This window comes from Candida albicans, chromosome 1 (genome assembly GCF_000182965.3).
Source record: "Candida albicans SC5314 chromosome 1, complete sequence".
Classification (NCBI taxonomy): domain Eukaryota; kingdom Fungi; phylum Ascomycota; class Pichiomycetes; order Serinales; family Debaryomycetaceae; genus Candida; species Candida albicans.
The window spans coordinates 2,396,000-2,415,667 of NC_032089.1; the positions used below are offsets into that span (position 1 = coordinate 2,396,000).

Genomic DNA, 19,668 nt, shown 5'->3' on the forward strand with positions numbered 1-19,668 from the left:
GTTTCACTTTCTTCTCGTAACCAAGCACGAGGAGCCTCGCACATTTCTTACCCTTTTTTTGGCAGTAATAATATAAAGATATTTAATACCATTCTGGCATGCTCTTGTTGTTAATATTCTTGCTTTTTGGGAATCCTTAACAATCAAAGCAAGAGTATGAAAACCTTATTGTTTATTTATCTTCAGCTACTATTATTACTACTGATAATAATCGGTAGAGTTGTTAAAGTGGAGTATTTACATTTGGTAGTGGAAGTGGAACCCTCTACAATAACCGAACTGTGCTTATCAGACGGTATTGATGGATATCTGGGATCATTCTATTTGAACACGACATTTGCTGAATTAATGTTGAAAGAACACAACAACAAGAGGAAACTCCATCAAAGTTGTCCCCTCAAATGGTCTTCAGAACTTTTCAACTATGCATCTCAGTTTGCAGCTGAATATTCTTGCTCAGGAATATTGCAACATTCTGGTGGTAAATATGGAGAGAATTTAGCTTTTGGTTATCTGCCCATAGGAGCTATAGAAGCTTGGTATGATGAAGGGGAAATGTATGTTTACGGTTCAGAAAATGTGTATAACCATTTCACGGCAATTGTGTGGAACAACACTAATTCTCTTGGTTGTGCTTACAAATCTTGTGATACTACTACTAATTTAAATGCATTATATATTGTATGTTCATATTACCCTCCAGGAAATGTTATTGGGTATTCCTCACAAAATGTTTTCCCATTAAATTCAAAGATGGTCAACTAAAATTTTTCTATCCAATTCTATGTAGTTTTCGAAAAATGATTTAAATAAGTCTGTTAATTTAAGAATATCAAAAGTACCACCAGTTTCTCTAATTGAATGCATTGATAATTGAGGATTTCCTAAATCTAATGTTCTAATTCCCAATTTGGCAGCTAAGATGGGTCCAATGGTAGATCCACAGGGTGAATCATTTCTAACAACAAATAATTGTAATGGAACTTGAACTTTATCTGCAACTTTCTTCAACAATACAATACCTGGTGAATTTGTAGCATATCTTTGATTAGCATTAATCTTAATCACAGGACCCAAATTCAATTGTGGACGATTTTGTCCTTCATATTTATCAGCATAGTTTGGATGAACTCCATGCGCCATATCAGAAGATAACAAGAAAGATTTCGACATTGTTTCATGGAAATAATCCACATTATCTGAACTGTTGGTGTTATCGAAATCAAATTTTGTTAAACGTTGAATTATATCAGGTAAGAAGGTGGAGTCAGCACCTTGTGCTGAAACACTTCCAATTTCTTCGTGATCAAACAATGAAATCAAAGAAATCCCTTCCTCTTTTGGTAAGTTTTTAATTGATTCAACTAACCCTTTAGCAGCAGTAAAACATGAAGTTAAATTATCTAATCTAGGTGAGAAAATAAATTCATCGTTTAACCCACCAATTGTAGATTTTTGATGATCAAATAAAATCAATTCAAAATCTTCAATTTGTGTAGGTTCAACATTAAGCTCTTTTGCAATCAATTCCACCAAAGATTTATTATGTCTTGAAATAACATTTTGAACTGATTCAAATTGATCTGGGGTTAATTGTAAATTAGGATCATCAGCACATGATTTGGAAGCTGAAGCTGAGCTTTCCTTTTCATTTTTATCTATTGATGTTTGACCAGCAATTGGAACTAATTTAGTTTCTTTATTGAATTCAAATTTAGTGTTGACTTCACGATCTAAATGAATTGCCAATGTTGGAATTCTTAATAATGGTTTATCGATTTTCAATAATTTGGGAACAAATTGTCCATTTTCATTGACATAAACTCTCCCCGCAATAGATAAATCACGATCAAACCAAGAATGAGCAATTAATCCACCATATTGTTCTACTCCAATTTGAATGAACCCTTCAGATGTTTTCTTGGAAATTGGTTTGATACGAAGACATGGTGAATCAGTATGAGCACCAACAATGGCAATCCCATTCCCATTTTTAAATTGTTCACCAATTGTGAATGCAATTATTGAGGATCCGTTTCTGGTGACAAAATATTTACCACCTTTTTGTAAAGTATGAGATTTAAACCAATTGGTTCTTTCGTGAATTTCTTCAAACCCCGCTTCAGATAATAATGATTTCACTGAGTTTACAGCATGGTATGGAGTAGGAGAAGCATTGACAAAGTCAACAAACTCTTGTGCATATTTCAACTCTTTACTAGTTGATGCTGAAGCCATCTTGGTTAATAGTAAGGGAACAATAACAACAATAAAATGGTATAGGAAATTGTTGTCCAAAAAAGCCAGGAAAGAAAACTTTGGATAGTGTCATATAGAAAGAAACGGCACGAATATTTTGGAACCAGCTGAAAAAAAATGGCCCAAAAAATTTAGACAAACAAAAAAAAAATTGTAATACGTCACGATATGATTAAAAGCTCAAAAGTTCGTTTCTTGAGATAAAATGAGATTATTCGTCCTACTAGCATATATTATTCCATTTATATTATGTCAGTTAACTCCAGTGTTGGTTGCTTCTCATAAGTTAGTTCGAGGTTTGAAAGAAGAAATCAATCCTTCAAACACTTTGCCTCATAATGTTACTTCGGTGACAAATATGCTTAAGAAGCTAATAACTGAATGTTCTTCAGATGCATATTTACTTATCAATCAACCAGGGTTAACATATGCTGATTTGACTACGGAAAAGAAAGATAATTGGCCATTTTTAAGGAATTACTTGTATATGTCATCAACAATTGTTGGATTGCCTAGAGTGGAAAACCCTATAGATTTAGATTTTCTTGAACAATACATTATCAGTAATTGTGATGCAGAGACTATCAATGTTTGGCATGATAGTGAAGATGAAGTAGTTGATTATTATGATATTCGGAAACGAGTGATTCGAATTGATTTATCACCATTATCAATTAGCAATCATGATGATCGAGTCAAAGAAATATTTGAACATGATCAATTGATTAGAAAAATTTTGAGGAAATTACCATCTGCTCATTATACAATTATTTTAACTAGTTTAGAACCCGGGATTATTCATCCAGTGCCACGGTTTTTAATGGAAGAAACCCCAGCTTCGTTTGAAATTTTCGATGATATTATTAATGATCCATTTCATAATCGAGAAATTGAAAAAAATGATCGATTTCACAAAGTAGAACCAAATTGGAATCCAATAAGAGATAGTAATGATAGATACTACAGAAATAAAAAGAAAGATGAAATTCATTTGTTTGATTATGAATTATGGGAAAAGAATGAAAAATTAATCACTACGATATTTGTGATGGTTTTAAGTCTTTTCATGATGAAGATCATTTCCTTCTTCAATTACTTGAAACAAAAAATAATACAAAAGAAACAACAAAAATCGAAGCGAGGTATTATTGCTGACGATAAGAAATTAGATTAAAGAGAATAATGTTGTTTGGCAATGCTTTTTGTTAGAATGTTTTAAGAAAAATTCATACTCATGTTTATACACTTTCTATAACTAGTTTTTGCTATTTTTTTATTTATATATATATCTTAATTATTATTTCTTGCCCAATTCCTATTTCTTCATTTAATATTCGTCTTCTTCATCCTCCTCTGCAGCTTCATCTTCATAATCATATTCCTCCACTTCATCTTCAAATAATACACTGGCGTCAAAATATAGTGATGGGTCCAAACTAGAGATATCAGCACATTTCACATCTCCCTCTAACAACAATTCACTCATAATTTTACCTGTTCCTGGTGCATTATTGATGCCCCAACAAGAATGGCCTGATGCAAGATATAAATTACTCACGTTTGTCTCTCCAATTAATGGGCCACTCGAAGAAGGAACATCCAACACGGGCAAGTAACAGGCTTGACGTTTTAAAATTTGACCTCTTCTTAAATTAGGTGAAACTTTACCAACTTGTCGGAACAATTCATCACATTTGGATTTAACCACTTCAACATCATCTGTTGTTTCTGGAACAGCCACTGTTGAATCACCTTCTCCACACACATACACCTCGTCCTGACGGGCGTAAATTTCTGGCGATATGTACGAATATGGACCTGTTTTAAATTCAGTAAAGATGGCATACGGACTAACAGGTTGATCTTTAAATGGGGCAATGGTGATTGAATGTGCTCGTAACCCCGATATTGGACAATCAGGTAAGATTTTAGATGTCCAAGGTCCCACTGTCAACACAATTTGATCTGCCTCAACATTAATTATTTCATCTTGATGCTTGTCCTCTTTCACAGAAGTGGGTTGATATTCTACACCGGTTGCCGATCCAGATTCTTCAGAATAAGTAATTTGGTTCACTTTACCTAAAATCATTTCCAATGCTCCCTTTGATTCTTCAACGGCTTTTTTCAAAATAAAATTGGTAAATTTGTAAGGATGAACTTGTGCAGTTGTATCGGTACCTCCCAATTTCGAACAACTTTCAATTAATGATGAAGTGATCCAATTCAACGTTGGAGGTAAAGTGCTTTTCAATGATCCTAATTGAACTGTTGAAGATGACCTTGTATTTCTGGAAGTCTTTTTAGGTGGTCTGTCGGTTATTGAGGAGGAAGAATCACTATCATGAGTAGTTGTCCGTTTAAAACTAATGTCGTCAAACTCATATTGGCCCTCGCTGTTTTCATCCTCGTCTTCATCTTCGTCCTCATCTTCATCGTCACCGTGTTCATTATGCTTTTTATTGCTTAAATGTGATATATCTCCTTCCAATGAAACAGTGGTCAATCGTCTATACCCCCATTCTTTTTCTCCATTGTATTCATTTGATAATTGTTGGTGTAGATTGAATGATAAGGAAACAATTTGTTCTGGGAAAGCCCATAAGGCTAGTAATCCTCCTGCTTTACCACTTGCACCTCCTGCAACTCTTTTACTTTCTATAAGTGTTATATGAAATTTCTCAGGATCAAATTTAGGATGTTTCACAATGTAGTAAGCTGTGCATACGCCAACAATACCGGCTCCAACAATTATGATATGTTGTTTGCCTTCATGTCTACCTGATGGTTTAGAACGAAATTTCAAATACTCTGGCATTATTTTATAAGAGAGGGGTATTAAAAAAAGATTCTATCCGATATAAACTGGAAGTATATCTTATTAACAAAAACTGATGAATTAAAAAAGGATTAATTAATGTTTCACTTTTTTTTTTTCTTTTTTTCTATTTTTTTTTTTTTGGGTTGAATGGGTGAATGGTTGAATTGAAAGTTAATATTAGCTCATACACCAAGAAGAAGTGAGGACTTGAGAGTGGAATTCTGTAACTAATTTAGGCACAGAGAGAAAAAAAAGAACAGCCAAAGAGAGGGTGAGAAAATGAAACACACTTACTTATTATACTTATATTAATATGAATATTAATAAGCTAACAATTAAATAATAAGTTTCTGAGGGTTTTTTTTTTATGGTATTATACAAATTGACAACAACTACAACAATTAAAAATCAGTTCACTTTTTTCTTGTACCATTTGAAGGTGGTGTTGTTGTTGTAGTTGTAGTAGTAGTAATCGCACTGAAAGAAAATAATAATTTTGTTTAACAATTAACCATTCAATATTATTGTTTTGTTGAGCTTTTTGTGTAAAAGCAGGTTTCAACAATTAGAGAATAATAACACAATAGGAAACCTACATTAAACTGTCAAATGGTTTTTAGCTCAAATAAAGTGTAATGATTACTGATGGAGCACACTGTAAATATTTCAAGATACTTTGAAAACTCTTTTTCTTTGAAAGTTCAATTGGAAAGGAAAGATAAATATGTGTACCAGATGGCCCCCTTTTACTGAGTTGTCCAATTAAAGAACTGCATTCATTTGCCTAGTCGGGGGTTCTCGTGAACTAACAATCCTCCATTACTTCTACATATAATATTTACGGGTTGGATTTGGGATCAATGATTTAACTTACTTTTTGAAGTATTTTCATCTGTTGGAAGGGGGGCGAGAAGAAGTTCATCCCATTTTTGATAAAGATGCTAGCGGTGAATCTAAAAATTAAACCAACGTATGATATATCTCTTGTGTAGTCAAAACATTGTTAATATCAGATGCAAGTGCTTTGTGCAAATCCTTTATTTCTCCACCCACCACTAAGTTTCCAATTTCAGTCTAATTAAGTATCTGTCTATTGTAAAGATTATCAAGAATTTAAACAATTCTAATCTAATAGGGTTATATTACTTTACGTTTTAAGACTTTTAATCTACAAAGTCATTACATCTGACTAACCAAACTAAAACTAACCATTAGCAAGATCAAGGTTTGCCTTCAACTACCAATTTTCTGATTTATTCTCGTTTATAGTTGTTATTTGTTGTTACCTCAATTTTATGAAATTACACAATATCAAAAAAAATCACCTGTTTTTTTCTCTAATTATGTATGCATGATGACTTAAACTGCGAAAATTATATTTGTAAGGTTTTTTTTTTTCACTATCACCAAATAACTAACCAACTAATTAACCAATCAACCTTTGTCTATAATAATAACATGCATCATCACCGCAACAAAAAATCGCCAGCCAATGTGTGATGTATAATCAAAATAATTAATTTGCCAGAATGTAATATATTGCTATCCTTTTTTCAAAAAGAAATAAAATATCATGCCAGTTTTTTTTTTTTTCCTTCGATAGAATGTAAGTATCCAACGAACAATAGATCCAAATTCCTAAGGTGACCGACTTGACCGTTAGATATTGAATGTTGCAGCTTTGTTGTTTTTGTGTTACTAAATATCGACACAAGGTACAGCAAGCAAGATTCTTAATTTATATTTAAAATGACACAAAAAGGGTATTCTAATTCTATTGTAACAGCAACCATCACCATTACAATACCATATATCAAAACTCAAGTTCTAGAGCCGTTTCTCTATTTTGGTTGTTAATAGAAGTTGATAACTAAATTCAATCTGATACCTAATGGGATAATTTGTGTTATTGGGTTGGCATCATTACAACTACTTGTTGTGTTGTGGCTGCTACAATTGATAAATCAATTGGAAAGCTTGCAGCGTCAATAATAAAGATCTTTTCTTTGATTTTGAAAAAAAGTGGTCTACCTTACAATTAATAAATAATGTCAATATACTAAAACTTCACTTAGTAAGCTTGTAGATTGAGTGTTGTCTGTCGAATCTGTTAATTGTAAATAGTCTTATTCATCCCAGTGTATCAAATAAAATGTAGTTGGTGATTATCTTCTAAAATCATGCTGTTGTCATCCAATATGACTAAATGACAATAATCGTGCTCTTGAATTAAGACGTTGATAAACTTGTAATGTCTATTATTGCCTCTCATTTTGATGTTTTTAGTGGTGGTGCTGTAACTTGGAAGAGAGAAAAAAAAAATGGTTTTGCAACCAAATAGCTAATAAACAAGTCTCTACTTTTCAATTACCAATCAAACATGGCTGAAAATGCACACTCTATATCAACAGCAACAGACTCTTCTGCTTATAGCTCTGGGAAGTCATCTACCAAGCATGGGCACAGAAACAAAAGGTTGAAAAGTACCAATTCTTCACGCTACATGGTTCAAGAAACCCCCGTGCCAGTTCAAACCAATTCAGAGATCTCTCAAAATTTAAAAACGTCTACCCTTACTACAACTACTACTAACAGCAATAACGATAATAATAATGGCAATACAAACGAAATTGCCATACTCAACTCATCACCTTTAAAACAATTATCTCCATCTCAACCTCTACCAGAAGTATTGCCTACTGAACCTGATGAAAATCAACCTGCCTCATTTGAACAATCTCAAAGTACAAAATTTCCAATAGATGTTATTCCAATCCAATCTTCTCATGCAACCAATGAAAGTAGTGTTCTTGAAGATCAACTGCTACTTGATCGGTCATACTGGAGCAAACAAGTGTTTGAGTTCAATGTTGATCCATTATCGTGTTCAATTGGTACGAACCCTATTAATATAAATTCACAAAACACTATGGAAATCCCAACGGAATTATCATTTTCAGTTTGGAGTAATGCATTACTTGAATCTATTCAACGGGAAATGATATTATATCAATCATTAATTGTCAAGCGATATAAATTATTCCAACAATTTGAATTCTTAAACACCATAGTTAATAATTATGCTGATGATTTGATACAACAAGAGAACCAATTGATAGAGAAAATAAATCTTATTAAAGTCAAATTGGCAGAAATAATTGAACGTGGTATTTAAATCCAATTATATAAATCTATGCAAAACAAAAAAAATGAAAAGAATATACTACATTTACCCCTGAGAACACCATCCCATATGCACAAAGAATTCATAGATTTTAGAAGCTTTATTGACATCAATTTTCAATGCTTGTCTAGCGTCTTTCTTTTTCAATACACCGTTATTTTTAACTGCTTCTCTCATCAATTGGTTCTTAATAGCCAAATAAGGTTTGGGTAATATTCTTAATGTAGCACATAATTGTTTTTCCTCAGCTGATAATAACTCAAAATCAGCTGCATGACTAATATCCAATGGAGCTCTAGCAGTAGTTGATTTCGATCTGAATTCAGGTTGTGGTGAAAATTTATTGCGATGGCCATTACCATTGAAAGAATTACCATTCGTTAATCCTGGTGTTTGGGAATGTCTTCCAGAGCCTGTACCATTGCCCATTCTTTGATAATGGGCAGCTCTGATGACTTTATCCTTTTCAAATTTTGCTCCATCCTCTAAAGTAGTAATTCCATTACGTCTCCATGTTTGTAATTGTTGAATTTTCATACGACATTTCAATTCTGTCAATAAATCACGTGAAAAACTTTCAAAGTCTTCTGGTGTTAGTATTCTAATAAATGCATTTATTTTTTTCAATAAATCTTTTTCTTCCTTAGATTTTCTTTTATCGGAACCTATATTTTTTCTGTAATCCAATAAATGATTCAAAATCATTACTCGTTTACGTTCAGCTCTAGTTGTTAATCGAGAATTATAAATATCCAATATCGTTAATTTCAAATCTATATCATTAGCCAGATCTTCAGGATCGAAAACCATATCTTTGATAGGAATTTCCGCTTCATTTTCTGCTTCATGGTCAAACTCCAATCTACCAGGCATATAACCTTGAATTTCATGACACAATGGGACTGAAGCAACAGGTTTCCCTCGAGGTGGTGGTAATGGTATATTTTTCCGTTTTTCTAATCGTTCTTTTCTTTCCTCAAGAAATTGTAATGGTGACACATCGGTGAAATCTTTATTCATTTCCGGTAATGGATAATCTTTACTCTCTAAATATATTTTGAAATAATGTTCAGCAACTTCTTCTTTGGATCGATTACCAATATGATCAGCAATATCAGCCCAATTACCCAATCCAGAAGTTTCACATCCTTGAATTAATAATAATTCTTCATCTGCTCCCCAATCACGATCAAATATTGGATATGTGTTTTGTTCAATAATTTGATAATCATGCCATGGTTTATGATCTCCAGTAGTCAATCCTGCAGCAAAACAAGGCACACATAAATCATAGTCTGTACAAATGGCACATTGAATACGTATCCTATTAGTACAATCTGAACTGCAAACATCACAATGGAATAATTTTGTTCTTGAATCCATGGTCTTTGTCAAATATTTTTTTTCCTAGTATGGAGTAGAGACTTGTTTACTTATTTGTGTATCTTATCTTTTTTTTTTGCAGTTATTTGGAGTATTGGAGAATTGTTGTGGGGGAAGGAATGGGGGAAGATATGGTTGATTCTATGCGTGTGGAACGAAAAAAAAAAAATGGGAAAAACAAATAAAAATAATACAGCAATTAAGAAAATGTAGGTGAAAGGAATGATTATCAATTTTGGATTTTGAATCAATCAAGATCTAGTAATCAATCAATCAAAATGAAGTGAAAATGCTCTATAATGTACAGCCAAATATGAATTATATGTAATAAAATATTAGGAAATCGTTCAAAAAGTGATGATATTTTGATAATTATGTTGTCCAATAATGGTTTGTTTGCCCTCCCAAGCAATCGCTTTTTTTTCTGCTTTCGATCCCACTGTTGTGTTTTTCTGAGTAAAAGAAAACTTGTGATAAAAACGAAAGAAAAAAAAATGCACTTACATCACGTGAGTGGGTTTGCTAGGTTTATAGCCCTAAATTTGAAGCTTTTCACCTGACTCAATTATATGCAGTTTTGTTTTTTGTTTTTTTTTTCTCAGTCTGGTGTCCTTTTTTTTTTCCAGCTCATACTTTCCAACTTTGTTAGACGCACACACTATCAAGTATTTTTGTGCTAGTGTACACGTCCCTCTTTTGTCGCACCTGGATTGAGTATACACAGAAAAAATCAGTAGTATCAAATTTTGAAAATTCTTTCTGTTTGATATTGAATAATAGTATAATATAGCAAATAATCAACAAAGATGGTATGTTTGAAACCACCAATGCATACGTTTCCCTATTCTAAGACTTAAAGAACTATTGAATCCAGAATCAAGAAGTCGATCATGATAATAAGATTGTCAGACTAAGAGTATCTACAAGTACACCAAGAAGTTTTGACATGGAAAAAATTTTAATAAAATTCAGTGTATTCACTTAATTGAAAGATGACTATTTCAACAGACTAGTTTACATTGGTAGTACAGAACTATTGCAGTTTTGATTCTTACTTCAACTTTACTAGGAAAGTCCGTTTTAACATTAATCTTGTGACGTTAAGAAAAGCACTAGAAATAAGGGAAAAGTATCAGACATCATCTAGATATTCGTTTTGTAATACTAACAAATTAATAATTATTATAGGGTCGTGTTAGAACTAAGACTGTTAAGAGAGCCTCCAAGGTTTTGATTGAAAGATTTTACCCAAAATTGACTTTGGATTTCGAAACTAACAAAAGATTGACTTCTGAAATCGCTGTCATTCAATCTAAAAGATTAAGAAACAAGATTGCTGGTTACACCACCCACTTGATGAAGAGAATTCAAAAAGGTCCAGTTAGAGGTATTTCTTTCAAATTACAAGAAGAAGAAAGAGAAAGAAAAGATCAATACGTTCCAGAAGTTTCTGCTTTGGACTTGTCTCACACTAATGGTCAATTAGAAATTGATGCTGATACTGCTGATTTGGTCAAATCTTTGGGTTTCAAGATTCCAGTTCAAACTGTTTCAATCTCTGCTCAAAGAGGTCCAAGAAGATTTGCTAAAAGAAACTAAATCGGATTGTTTGAGTTTTCATTACGATCATATACATAAAAATCAAATTCTTTCTGGGGTAATTTAATGTAATTCTAGTTATTTAATTGTTTCTTTTTCTTTTATTATTCCTGTTGGTATTATGTTATATAGTATTAAGTACGAAAGAAGAAAGAAAGAAAAATAATACAAAAAAATTCATGTCATATATACATGTATGAAAAAGCGTAGACCAACTGTAAGTTGTACTTGATCTTGATCTTGAACTCAATGTGATTAAACTAATAAGTACCCCGGTAACTACTATTTGGATATGTAATGTATTCGTATGAGAGTAAGTAACTAGACTCAGAAAAATATAGTGGCATTTTCTTAGCATATCTCATCTCACAGTCTTGAAAAAAAAAAAWATTTGTGAGTGAAAATTGAACTTGTTTCAACAACTTATCTTGACACATCTTCAACAACTTTCTTCCCGCCTCAAAACTACATCATGGCTGAAAAAATTAGATATTATTTGGAACAATCAGTTCCAGAATTAGAGGATCTCAAGATTAAAGGACTTTTCGATAAAAATGAAATCACCATGATTATGAGAAGACGTACCGATTTCGAACATAGAATCACTGGACGTGGTTGTAAACCAAAAGATTTTTTGAGATACACTGAATTTGAAACAAACCTTGAAAAATTGCGTAAAAAGAGATATAATAGATTAAGCAAAGTGGGAATGATTGAAACTAAACCCAGTATAAGTGATTGGGCAGGAACTCGTCGTATTATGTTTATTTTCGATCGAGCAACGAGAAGATATCCTGGAGAAACTGAGTTATGGTCCCAATACTTGAAATTTGCAAAATCAAATGGTGCCATCAAAGTGATATATAAAGTATATTCTCGATTATTACAATTACAACCAAGAAACATTAATGCGTGGTTATCAGCTGCCAAATATGAGTTTGAGACCAATGGTAATGCTAAAGGTGCCAGAGTTTTATTCCAAAGAGGATTGAGATTGAATTCGGAATCACTTGAGTTATGGTTAAACTATGCCCAATTTGAACTAACTTATATCTCGAAGTTATTAGCGAGAAGGAAAGTTTTGGGATTGATCACTGAAAAGCAACAACGTGAAGCAATGGAAACCGAAGAAGCAAAATTAGAACAAGAAATCAAGAAATCAGATGATAATGGCGACGAGTTAGCTGGTGATAAAATAGAATTACCTAGCACTGAGGAAATAAAGGATCAATTGAATCTGTTACCGGAAGCTGATATGAATATGTTAGGGAATCCAGAAACAAACCCTGCTTTGAAAGGGGATGTGGTGTTAACTATATTTGATTTATGTATCCCGGCTTTGCTTGAGTCCATACCAAAATATTCTACAGCAATCAAGCCCGATGACAAGGTATTTGAAATTGTTGGGAAATTCTTAGCATTATTTGACAAATTCCCTGATTTGAATAGAGATTACTTGTATTTGCATGTGTTGAACTACATTCAAAGGGAATATGCCAATGATTTAAGAACACTACTTACTGATATAACATTGCCAATCAGAGCTGTCACTGTCAACAGTGACAACTTGGCGGAGGCATTGCAATTAGCTGTGAACAAATTTATTGCCTATAAACGCAAGTTACAAGATGGTGCAGAAAGGGACATGTTGACTAATATGTTTATTAACCAATTAAATACTCAATTCTTCAACGACAAAGAGCATCCCTCCCAAAAAATCGATGCTTTGCTCAAAGCAATTATCAAAAAATGCCGTACCGTTAATTAATCTTGTTTTGATTCGTCATCCACTGGCATGTATTTGTGTTTTGTGATTTTAAGACTAATCCATTTATAAGAAAATGCTATCATTGCGATCCCTGATATAAAACTTGTTAATAATAAGTAGAAATAGAATAATGAATAACTAATTGGCACAAATGATGTTGGAAATCTGTAAAACCCATCTTGATATGGTAATTTTTGTCCTCCGTTTGAATTCACTGGCGATAATTGATCCAACCATCTGACAGCAAAAGTCATTGTCACTTGGTCTCCAATAACTGCTCTTGTAGTATTTGTTCCGGCACCATATGCTATAGCACTTACAAATGTAAACTGATTTGGATCATTGTTAGCTGGTTTGGTAATGAGTACATTCATCGAATGGTCAATATCAATGTGAGACTCCGATAATGCTCCTCTAATGTTGAAAGTCAATGGAATTGATGCACCTCCTTTTTCGATCAGTAAAACATCAGATGATAATGGTAGTCTGCAACTAAACGGAGCATCTTCGTGCAAATATAATTGAAATAAATGATACAATTCGTCCGTAAATTGAATGGTACAATTTATATCTTCATTTATTCCATATTTGAATGCCAATGGTTTCCCTGTTTCTTTACATGTTGGGAATGGTCCGTATATGATATTTTCTTTTTCATCAAATTTGTGTTCACCATTATCGATGTTTCTTTGGATGCATCCAAACGATACTTCCTGGCCCTTTGTGTATGGAACAATCTCACTAGGAATCTCCTGTTTCGAATTAACAGGATACCAACCAGTTGCTTGGGTGAGTGATAACGATCCAAGAAATATTACTGCTGACAATTTCATATTGAATGATTAATGAAACTTATTTGAAAACCGGTAAAAATGAAACAACCAATGCAAAAAAAAGAAGAAACTAAACTGTTTGTATTCTCCTAGATTGGTTGGTTGTCTTTTTTTTTACATTTCTCTGTTGTCATTTTTTTTTTGTTTTCTTTTTGTTGTTTTCTCACCTTCATTAAATTATGGTTTGATTTATACCACCAAACACGACACGTAATTTGCAAAAAAGTTGATGAATTTCATAAGTTACATAAATATGATATAGTAGTTTTCTAATACACTACCACCTACAATCGAAAGATGATGATTTGTAGTGTAACAAAAAAACTGAAATTGCATTAAACATGCAAAAAAATAAGGAAATGCAAAATGCTCCAGGAGGGGTTTGAACCCACGACCGTCGCGTCTCAACGACTGTGCGTTTGGCATAGTGAATAATTCTATAAGCACGAAGCGCTAACCTCTGCGCCACTGGAGCTTTGCGAAAGAAAAAGTGATTCTAGTTCATTAAGTCAAATCACATAGCTTGTAAATTAATTAAAGGCAAATGGCTGTTTTGTTTCAAATATATATAGCTAAGTTATATTACAACATTTAGATATTTATTGCCTTATATTTTGTTAAATAAATCTTCAGTTATTGTCTAGTTTCTTCATTGCAAACTGTCTTTTGTAATGTGTTGTAAAAAAACATTGATCGTGTGGAGTTGTCGTATGATTCTCTTTTTTTTTAGTTTAACACCAATTCAACGATCTGGTCGATAGATCAGCTTACAAAAGTATGTTATTTTATTAATATTGTAAGTTAAATCATGTCAATAAGTTATTTATTAGTGTGATTGCTTCTATAATCTAATCTGTCATTCAAGGATAGTAGAAATTAATTTTGATTAGAATTTGTTGCGAAAATCAAATCAAAAAAAAGGTATTCTCAGAAATAATTCAACTTTTACATTTAATTATGGTATTATTACAAATAGACTATTAACATATACTATATATTTCAAATGACAACTTGTATTTCGTAATCTTCCTCCAACTCTGTGTCACCCACCGTATCATTCAAATCCATTTCTTCATCATCAAATATAAGCTTAGCTTTAGACAAATCAACAGTGTCTTCACTCAACCCTTTATGCCTCAAATAATATGAAAGCAACTTCCTTAATTGTGTTTCAGGAGAGACTTTAACCTCAACACGCTTGTTATCTTTACCTTTAAGTCCGATAACAAATAAGTTAGGACCAACAGGTTCCTCGGATGAAGGTGCTTTTGATGTAGGCTGTTTCTCCTGAGCAACAACTTCCTCTTCCTCTTCCTCTTCATTGGCATCAGATTCATTGCTATTAAACTCGTTTTCAGAAATTTCGATTGGCTCAATTGCATCTTCAATAGGTCGATTAGCTTGAAGCTCTGGGTATATATGCATAAAGGTAGTATCGTATTCTTTTGGGATCAAGAAAAATTTAATAATGGTAGGTTTCATGTTTTCGATTTTTTCAAAAAGTGGATTGAACTCTGCTGGTGGTGGTACACGTAAAGTTTTCGGTGTGAAAAATGGATGGACTAATTTCCTACCTTCAACCCAAACCAAACTGGCGGCTTCTGGTCTATATCTCGATAGCTGAGGCGGCGTCAATACAGACATCAACGCTGATTTGAAATAATCAACTGCAGCCTTTAGTATCTTTTCAAATGTTTTCAATCCTTTCGTTCCAAAGTCCACTTCCAAAGTTTGATTATGAACCGCAGGTAACTTGGACGTTACTCTTACAATATATTTTCTTTTCTTTTCACTTTCATCATCAAATGTATAAGTCTCTGGTGATAACTCAGTTTGCGACTTTGGCATTTGTGATTTCAATTTCAACAACTCTTCTAATTCGTGATCGCTTTCTTCCTCGGAGTCTTCCATATCAGGAATTTTGCTACGCATATGTTCCTTATTTAGTCTACTCATTACCTCCTTCCTTATTTTGTTCCTATCGACCAACGGTGGAGTAATAGATACTGATCGCAGTAGAGAAATCTCTGGTTGAACTGTATTTATATTCTTTCTCGGTATATCTGACTGAGAAGAAGCCAATTCACTGGAAATCTCTTTATCAGTAGACACTTTTGTCAGTTGTGGTATCGGAACTTCTATCAACCCATCATTTTCAATCACTTGATCTTGCACATCGATTCCCTTTTCTTTTTCCTTTTGTTTGTGCTTGTGCTTGTGTTTCTTCTTTCTCTTCTCAAATGATCCTGCTAATGAAAAGAAATCATCATCCAAAAGTGACCTTTTCTTCTTCTTTCTCTTTGGAGAATCATCGCTGTCGTTCAACTCCCTAGATAATTTTGGTGTCAATTCATTATTCTCGGAGGAGACTTCATTTAGTATTGATTCATCAACTGTAGAATTATACGGCAGTGGTTGATCTCCTTCACCCTTAGTTATAAATGAGTTAGAATCCATTGAATGACAACAACTAATCCATATAACTATATATATTCCAAGATCTTCAAAGGTTGGTTTTGCAAATGACTAGCCAAAAACCAAGTTTTAATAAGTATTTTGATTGTTTTTTTCTACTTTTTTTTTTGGAGAGTATCATCATCATCATCAAAACAAACCTCGGCGGAAAAATATAAACAAAGATCATAAGTGCAAAGTCATTGTAACTCACAACATTCAACTATGTGGAAGCCACAGAAAGACAAAACTTTTAGACTGAAGTATACAAGTCAGTATGGTTATAATGTCGACCATTTTAATTTTCTCAATGATTACAAGGAAGATTGGAATGATTATGTTGCATATGTTAATGAGAGTTTAGTGGAGAAATACTCTTCAAGGTCAAGGAAATTTGATTCGATTCCCCTAAACAAGCTAAACCTAGACGATACCAAATATGATAGTACTGATGAAGATTATGTCAGAGAAAACTTTAAATACACAAATCCTATAGCTTTAAAATCTAATAGTTCCACGACTAAAGTGGATTTGGTTCCGGAAACCCCAGTTCATTTGCAAGAACACACTAAACGAAATGCCTTTGCAATAGCAGTTGGTGGGCAGATCACTTGCATACAATGGTTGCCACAAAATGGAAATAGTACCAGCAGTTATTTTGCGGTATCATTAGTTAATAGTGTCAATGGGATCAAAGCCAATGACCCTAATTTCAGCATTTTCAATAAATCAAAAATTCGCGATATGAAATCCGCAATTCAAATTTGGAAGTATGACTTTGATAAAAACGAATTGAAATTACAGAACATGTTGATTACAAGTGAATTTGGCGCCTGTTCAAATCTCAAATGGGCCCCAATACAAAGTAACGGGACTATTTTAGGCGTTTTGACAGGGTTGTTTACCGATGGAAATGTTTACCTATTTAAAATTGAAGAGTCACTACCGCCGTATTCAATCATTACTGAACCATCTCTTGCATACAAACTACACGAAGGTTCTACGAAAATCAACATCACATCATTTGATTTTATTGGTAGCGAAAAATTGGTTGTTGGGTCTAACGATGGTTCTATTGCCGAATTTATGCTTCCATTCCGCTACAATGGCAATGATATAGATATACCTAATTTCAAAATGGGAATATGCTGGAGTGCAATCCTGTCATTAATGTGCATACAGAACCCCACAGGCAAGTATTTATGTATTGCGCACACAGGCGCTCATCGAAGCATAACATTTGTCTATGACAATCCATTACAGGACATGTATCCAACAACGGTGAAACTCAACACTCAGCCTAGTTTCAATTATCCATTGCAGAATTTTGTAATCACAAACCAAGCAGAACAGTCTCAGATCGCGTTCCCGAGGACAAGCCATTGTACATTTATCAGCTTAGCCCGTTCAGATGCTTATTACACGATATGCAAAGTGTCTGAAATTCTCGGCCATCCATTTCTTATCACTGGTGCTACCAATGGAGACATATGTATTATGAACTATTTCAAAAAGTTTTTGGGGATCAATTCAAGCTTAAGTAAAGTTACACCATTGAGGATATGGAAAGTCTTGGCGGAACCAGATGAACCTATAACATTGTTGGCCGATGTTCAAATACAAGATCAGGATGCAGTTGTCTTACCGACTTCGATGAAAACCGAGCTGAATATAACTGCAGCTGCTTGGAACGAAAATAGAGTGGGGAGTTCAACATATGCTGTTGGTACCGCTCTTGGAATTCTTCTACTAGAAAGGTTGGATCCAAAATATCTATAGAATAAAAAATAAAGAAAAATTTGCGGATATAATTACTAGTCATTAAAAATCAAGATAGATAAAATTAATATTTTGGAATTTTCGAATCCACATCATCGCTCCATTTATCTAAACCACCAATTATATCTCTCACGTTCGGGTAACCCATGCCTATAAGCTTTTTAGCAGCCAATTGCGAATCATTTCCAAACCTGCAAACAACATAAATCTCATCATCTTTGGTGGAATCATCTGGTAGATACTGTTCTATAGCATCAGCTTTTCTGAATGTAGGGTCCCATTGAACGTTAATTGCATTTGGTAAATGCGTAATTTGAAATTGTTCGCGTGGTCTAACATCAATTAATATGTGTTTCTTCTTATTTTGAACCACACTATCATAGTCTTTTGGTGATACTCTAAACTTGTCATCAATAGGGTCAAAAGTTGCTCTTCCACAAAATGTTTTATAATTTATAGTGCCATCCTCAATCATACGTTGAGATATCTGGGGATTTTCTCCACATACAGCACAATCTTTTTGTCTCTTTCTCATTTTAAATACACGTAACTGTTGCTGAGGATAAGCCGAATACGATGCGAGAAAGGGCACAAAATTGTCCTTGGTGTAGTATCCTGTTATAATCTTTATTGTCTCTACTGCCATTGCAACGCCAACTAAGCCTATTGCAGGGCCAATTACACCACCATCAGAACACGATGTAACTGAATCCGGTGACGGTGGTTGTGGGTAGAAGCATCTATAGCAAGGACCACTATTTGCAAAATTCAAAACTGTTAATTGCCCATCGGACTTCAACCCAGAGCCACTAACAATGGTTTTCCCCAATAAAACACACACATCATTTATAAGGTACCTCACGGCAGGATGATCTGTACAATCTAATACCAAATCATATTGCAGAACAATGCCAAACGCATTATCATTGTTCAATGCTGTAGGATAGACTTCAACAACAACGTGAGGGTTAAGCTTGTTGATATAATTCTGTGCAGATATACATTTGAATTCGCCCACCATTTCCGTGTTATGTATCACCTGTCTGTGCAAATTACTGGTGTCAACAGTATCGGGATCAATAATTCCAATCTTTCCTATCCCAGCAGAAGATAAGTATAGCAAGGCAGGAGAGCCTAACCCTCCAGCACCAACAACTAACACCTTAGAGTTTTTCAATTTGATCTGGGATTCTAAGGAACCAAATTGAGGTACAATCATCTGTCTACCATATCGTTTATACTCATCGAGACTGAAATTATCATCGATTTTATTAAACTGTTCATGCTGGGATTTCTTGCCATTTTGCTGTTTAAGTTGCTCATTTTCAAGTTCCAACTGCGCTATTCTGGCAAGGAGCTCTTCCTTTGAAGGTTCGGACATGTCTATAAAGATGATTTGCAATCAAAAAAGAAGACTGAATGAGATACGTTTATATTTTTCTTTCCTCATCTTTATATATACATATTTTTCGTTTCGCGAGGGAATCTGCAGATGTCATTACATCGATGACAATAATTCCCACTACATCACACAAATCAGAAACTGGTAAGCGAAGCCATGGCAGACATGTATATATAAACTCATACT

The 19,668-nt window shown here is 33.6% G+C and overlaps 12 protein-coding genes and 1 non-coding gene across 13 annotated transcripts; 6 read left to right on the plus strand and 7 right to left on the minus strand. All coding sequences in view use genetic code 12, as the record gives it.

Moving 5' to 3' along the window:
- Positions 1–156: 156 nt before the first annotated feature.
- CAALFM_C110810WA (uncharacterized protein) lies at positions 157–765 on the plus strand (the record flags this gene model as incomplete). Its single annotated transcript, XM_708848.1, has 1 exon — positions 157–765. The coding sequence occupies one exon, from the start codon at positions 157–159 to the stop codon at positions 763–765; it is 609 nt and encodes a 202-aa protein (XP_713941.1).
- CAALFM_C110820CA (aspartyl aminopeptidase) lies at positions 748–2,238 on the minus strand (the record flags this gene model as incomplete). The annotated part of the gene is made up of 1 exon (XM_708847.1): positions 748–2,238. The coding sequence occupies one exon, from the start codon at positions 2,236–2,238 to the stop codon at positions 748–750; it is 1,491 nt and encodes a 496-aa protein (XP_713940.1).
- A 226-nt stretch (positions 2,239–2,464) lies between these two features.
- BIG1 (Big1p) lies at positions 2,465–3,433 on the plus strand (the record flags this gene model as incomplete). The annotated part of the gene is made up of 1 exon (XM_708846.2): positions 2,465–3,433. One exon carries the CDS (start codon positions 2,465–2,467, stop codon positions 3,431–3,433), a length of 969 nt encoding a protein of 322 aa, XP_713939.1.
- Positions 3,434–3,586: 153 nt separating this feature from the next.
- On the minus strand, positions 3,587–5,077 carry CAALFM_C110840CA (uncharacterized protein; the record flags this gene model as incomplete). The annotated part of the gene is made up of 1 exon (XM_708845.2): positions 3,587–5,077. One exon carries the CDS (start codon positions 5,075–5,077, stop codon positions 3,587–3,589), a length of 1,491 nt encoding a protein of 496 aa, XP_713938.2.
- A 2,383-nt stretch (positions 5,078–7,460) lies between these two features.
- Positions 7,461–8,255, plus strand: CAALFM_C110850WA (uncharacterized protein; the record flags this gene model as incomplete). Its single annotated transcript, XM_708844.2, has 1 exon — positions 7,461–8,255. One exon carries the CDS (start codon positions 7,461–7,463, stop codon positions 8,253–8,255), a length of 795 nt encoding a protein of 264 aa, XP_713937.2.
- Positions 8,256–8,309: 54 nt separating this feature from the next.
- On the minus strand, positions 8,310–9,647 carry ADA2 (chromatin-binding transcription regulator; the record flags this gene model as incomplete). The annotated part of the gene is made up of 1 exon (XM_708843.2): positions 8,310–9,647. One exon carries the CDS (start codon positions 9,645–9,647, stop codon positions 8,310–8,312), a length of 1,338 nt encoding a protein of 445 aa, XP_713936.2.
- An 806-nt stretch (positions 9,648–10,453) lies between these two features.
- On the plus strand, positions 10,454–11,246 carry RPS17B (40S ribosomal protein eS17; the record flags this gene model as incomplete). Its single annotated transcript, XM_019475147.1, has 2 exons — positions 10,454–10,456; positions 10,836–11,246. The coding sequence occupies 2 exons, from the start codon at positions 10,454–10,456 to the stop codon at positions 11,244–11,246; spliced, it is 414 nt and encodes a 137-aa protein (XP_019330692.1).
- A 472-nt stretch (positions 11,247–11,718) lies between these two features.
- Positions 11,719–13,014, plus strand: CAALFM_C110880WA (snoRNA-binding rRNA-processing protein; the record flags this gene model as incomplete). The annotated part of the gene is made up of 1 exon (XM_708842.2): positions 11,719–13,014. One exon carries the CDS (start codon positions 11,719–11,721, stop codon positions 13,012–13,014), a length of 1,296 nt encoding a protein of 431 aa, XP_713935.2.
- CAALFM_C110890CA (uncharacterized protein) lies at positions 13,011–13,847 on the minus strand (the record flags this gene model as incomplete). Its single annotated transcript, XM_708840.2, has 1 exon — positions 13,011–13,847. The coding sequence occupies one exon, from the start codon at positions 13,845–13,847 to the stop codon at positions 13,011–13,013; it is 837 nt and encodes a 278-aa protein (XP_713933.2).
- A 367-nt stretch (positions 13,848–14,214) lies between these two features.
- Positions 14,215–14,322, minus strand: tI(UAU)1. Its single transcript has 2 exons — positions 14,286–14,322; positions 14,215–14,250 (listed from the first exon to the last, which is right to left on the minus strand). It is a non-coding gene; the product is annotated as a tRNA-Ile (tRNA).
- Positions 14,323–14,846: 524 nt separating this feature from the next.
- Positions 14,847–16,304, minus strand: CAALFM_C110910CA (uncharacterized protein; the record flags this gene model as incomplete). Its single annotated transcript, XM_708838.1, has 1 exon — positions 14,847–16,304. One exon carries the CDS (start codon positions 16,302–16,304, stop codon positions 14,847–14,849), a length of 1,458 nt encoding a protein of 485 aa, XP_713931.1.
- Positions 16,305–16,526: 222 nt separating this feature from the next.
- Positions 16,527–18,080, plus strand: CAALFM_C110920WA (transcription factor TFIIIC subunit; the record flags this gene model as incomplete). Its single annotated transcript, XM_708837.2, has 1 exon — positions 16,527–18,080. The coding sequence occupies one exon, from the start codon at positions 16,527–16,529 to the stop codon at positions 18,078–18,080; it is 1,554 nt and encodes a 517-aa protein (XP_713930.2).
- A 64-nt stretch (positions 18,081–18,144) lies between these two features.
- On the minus strand, positions 18,145–19,461 carry UBA4 (Uba4p; the record flags this gene model as incomplete). The annotated part of the gene is made up of 1 exon (XM_708836.2): positions 18,145–19,461. The coding sequence occupies one exon, from the start codon at positions 19,459–19,461 to the stop codon at positions 18,145–18,147; it is 1,317 nt and encodes a 438-aa protein (XP_713929.1).
- Between the last annotated feature and the right edge of the window lie 207 nt (positions 19,462–19,668).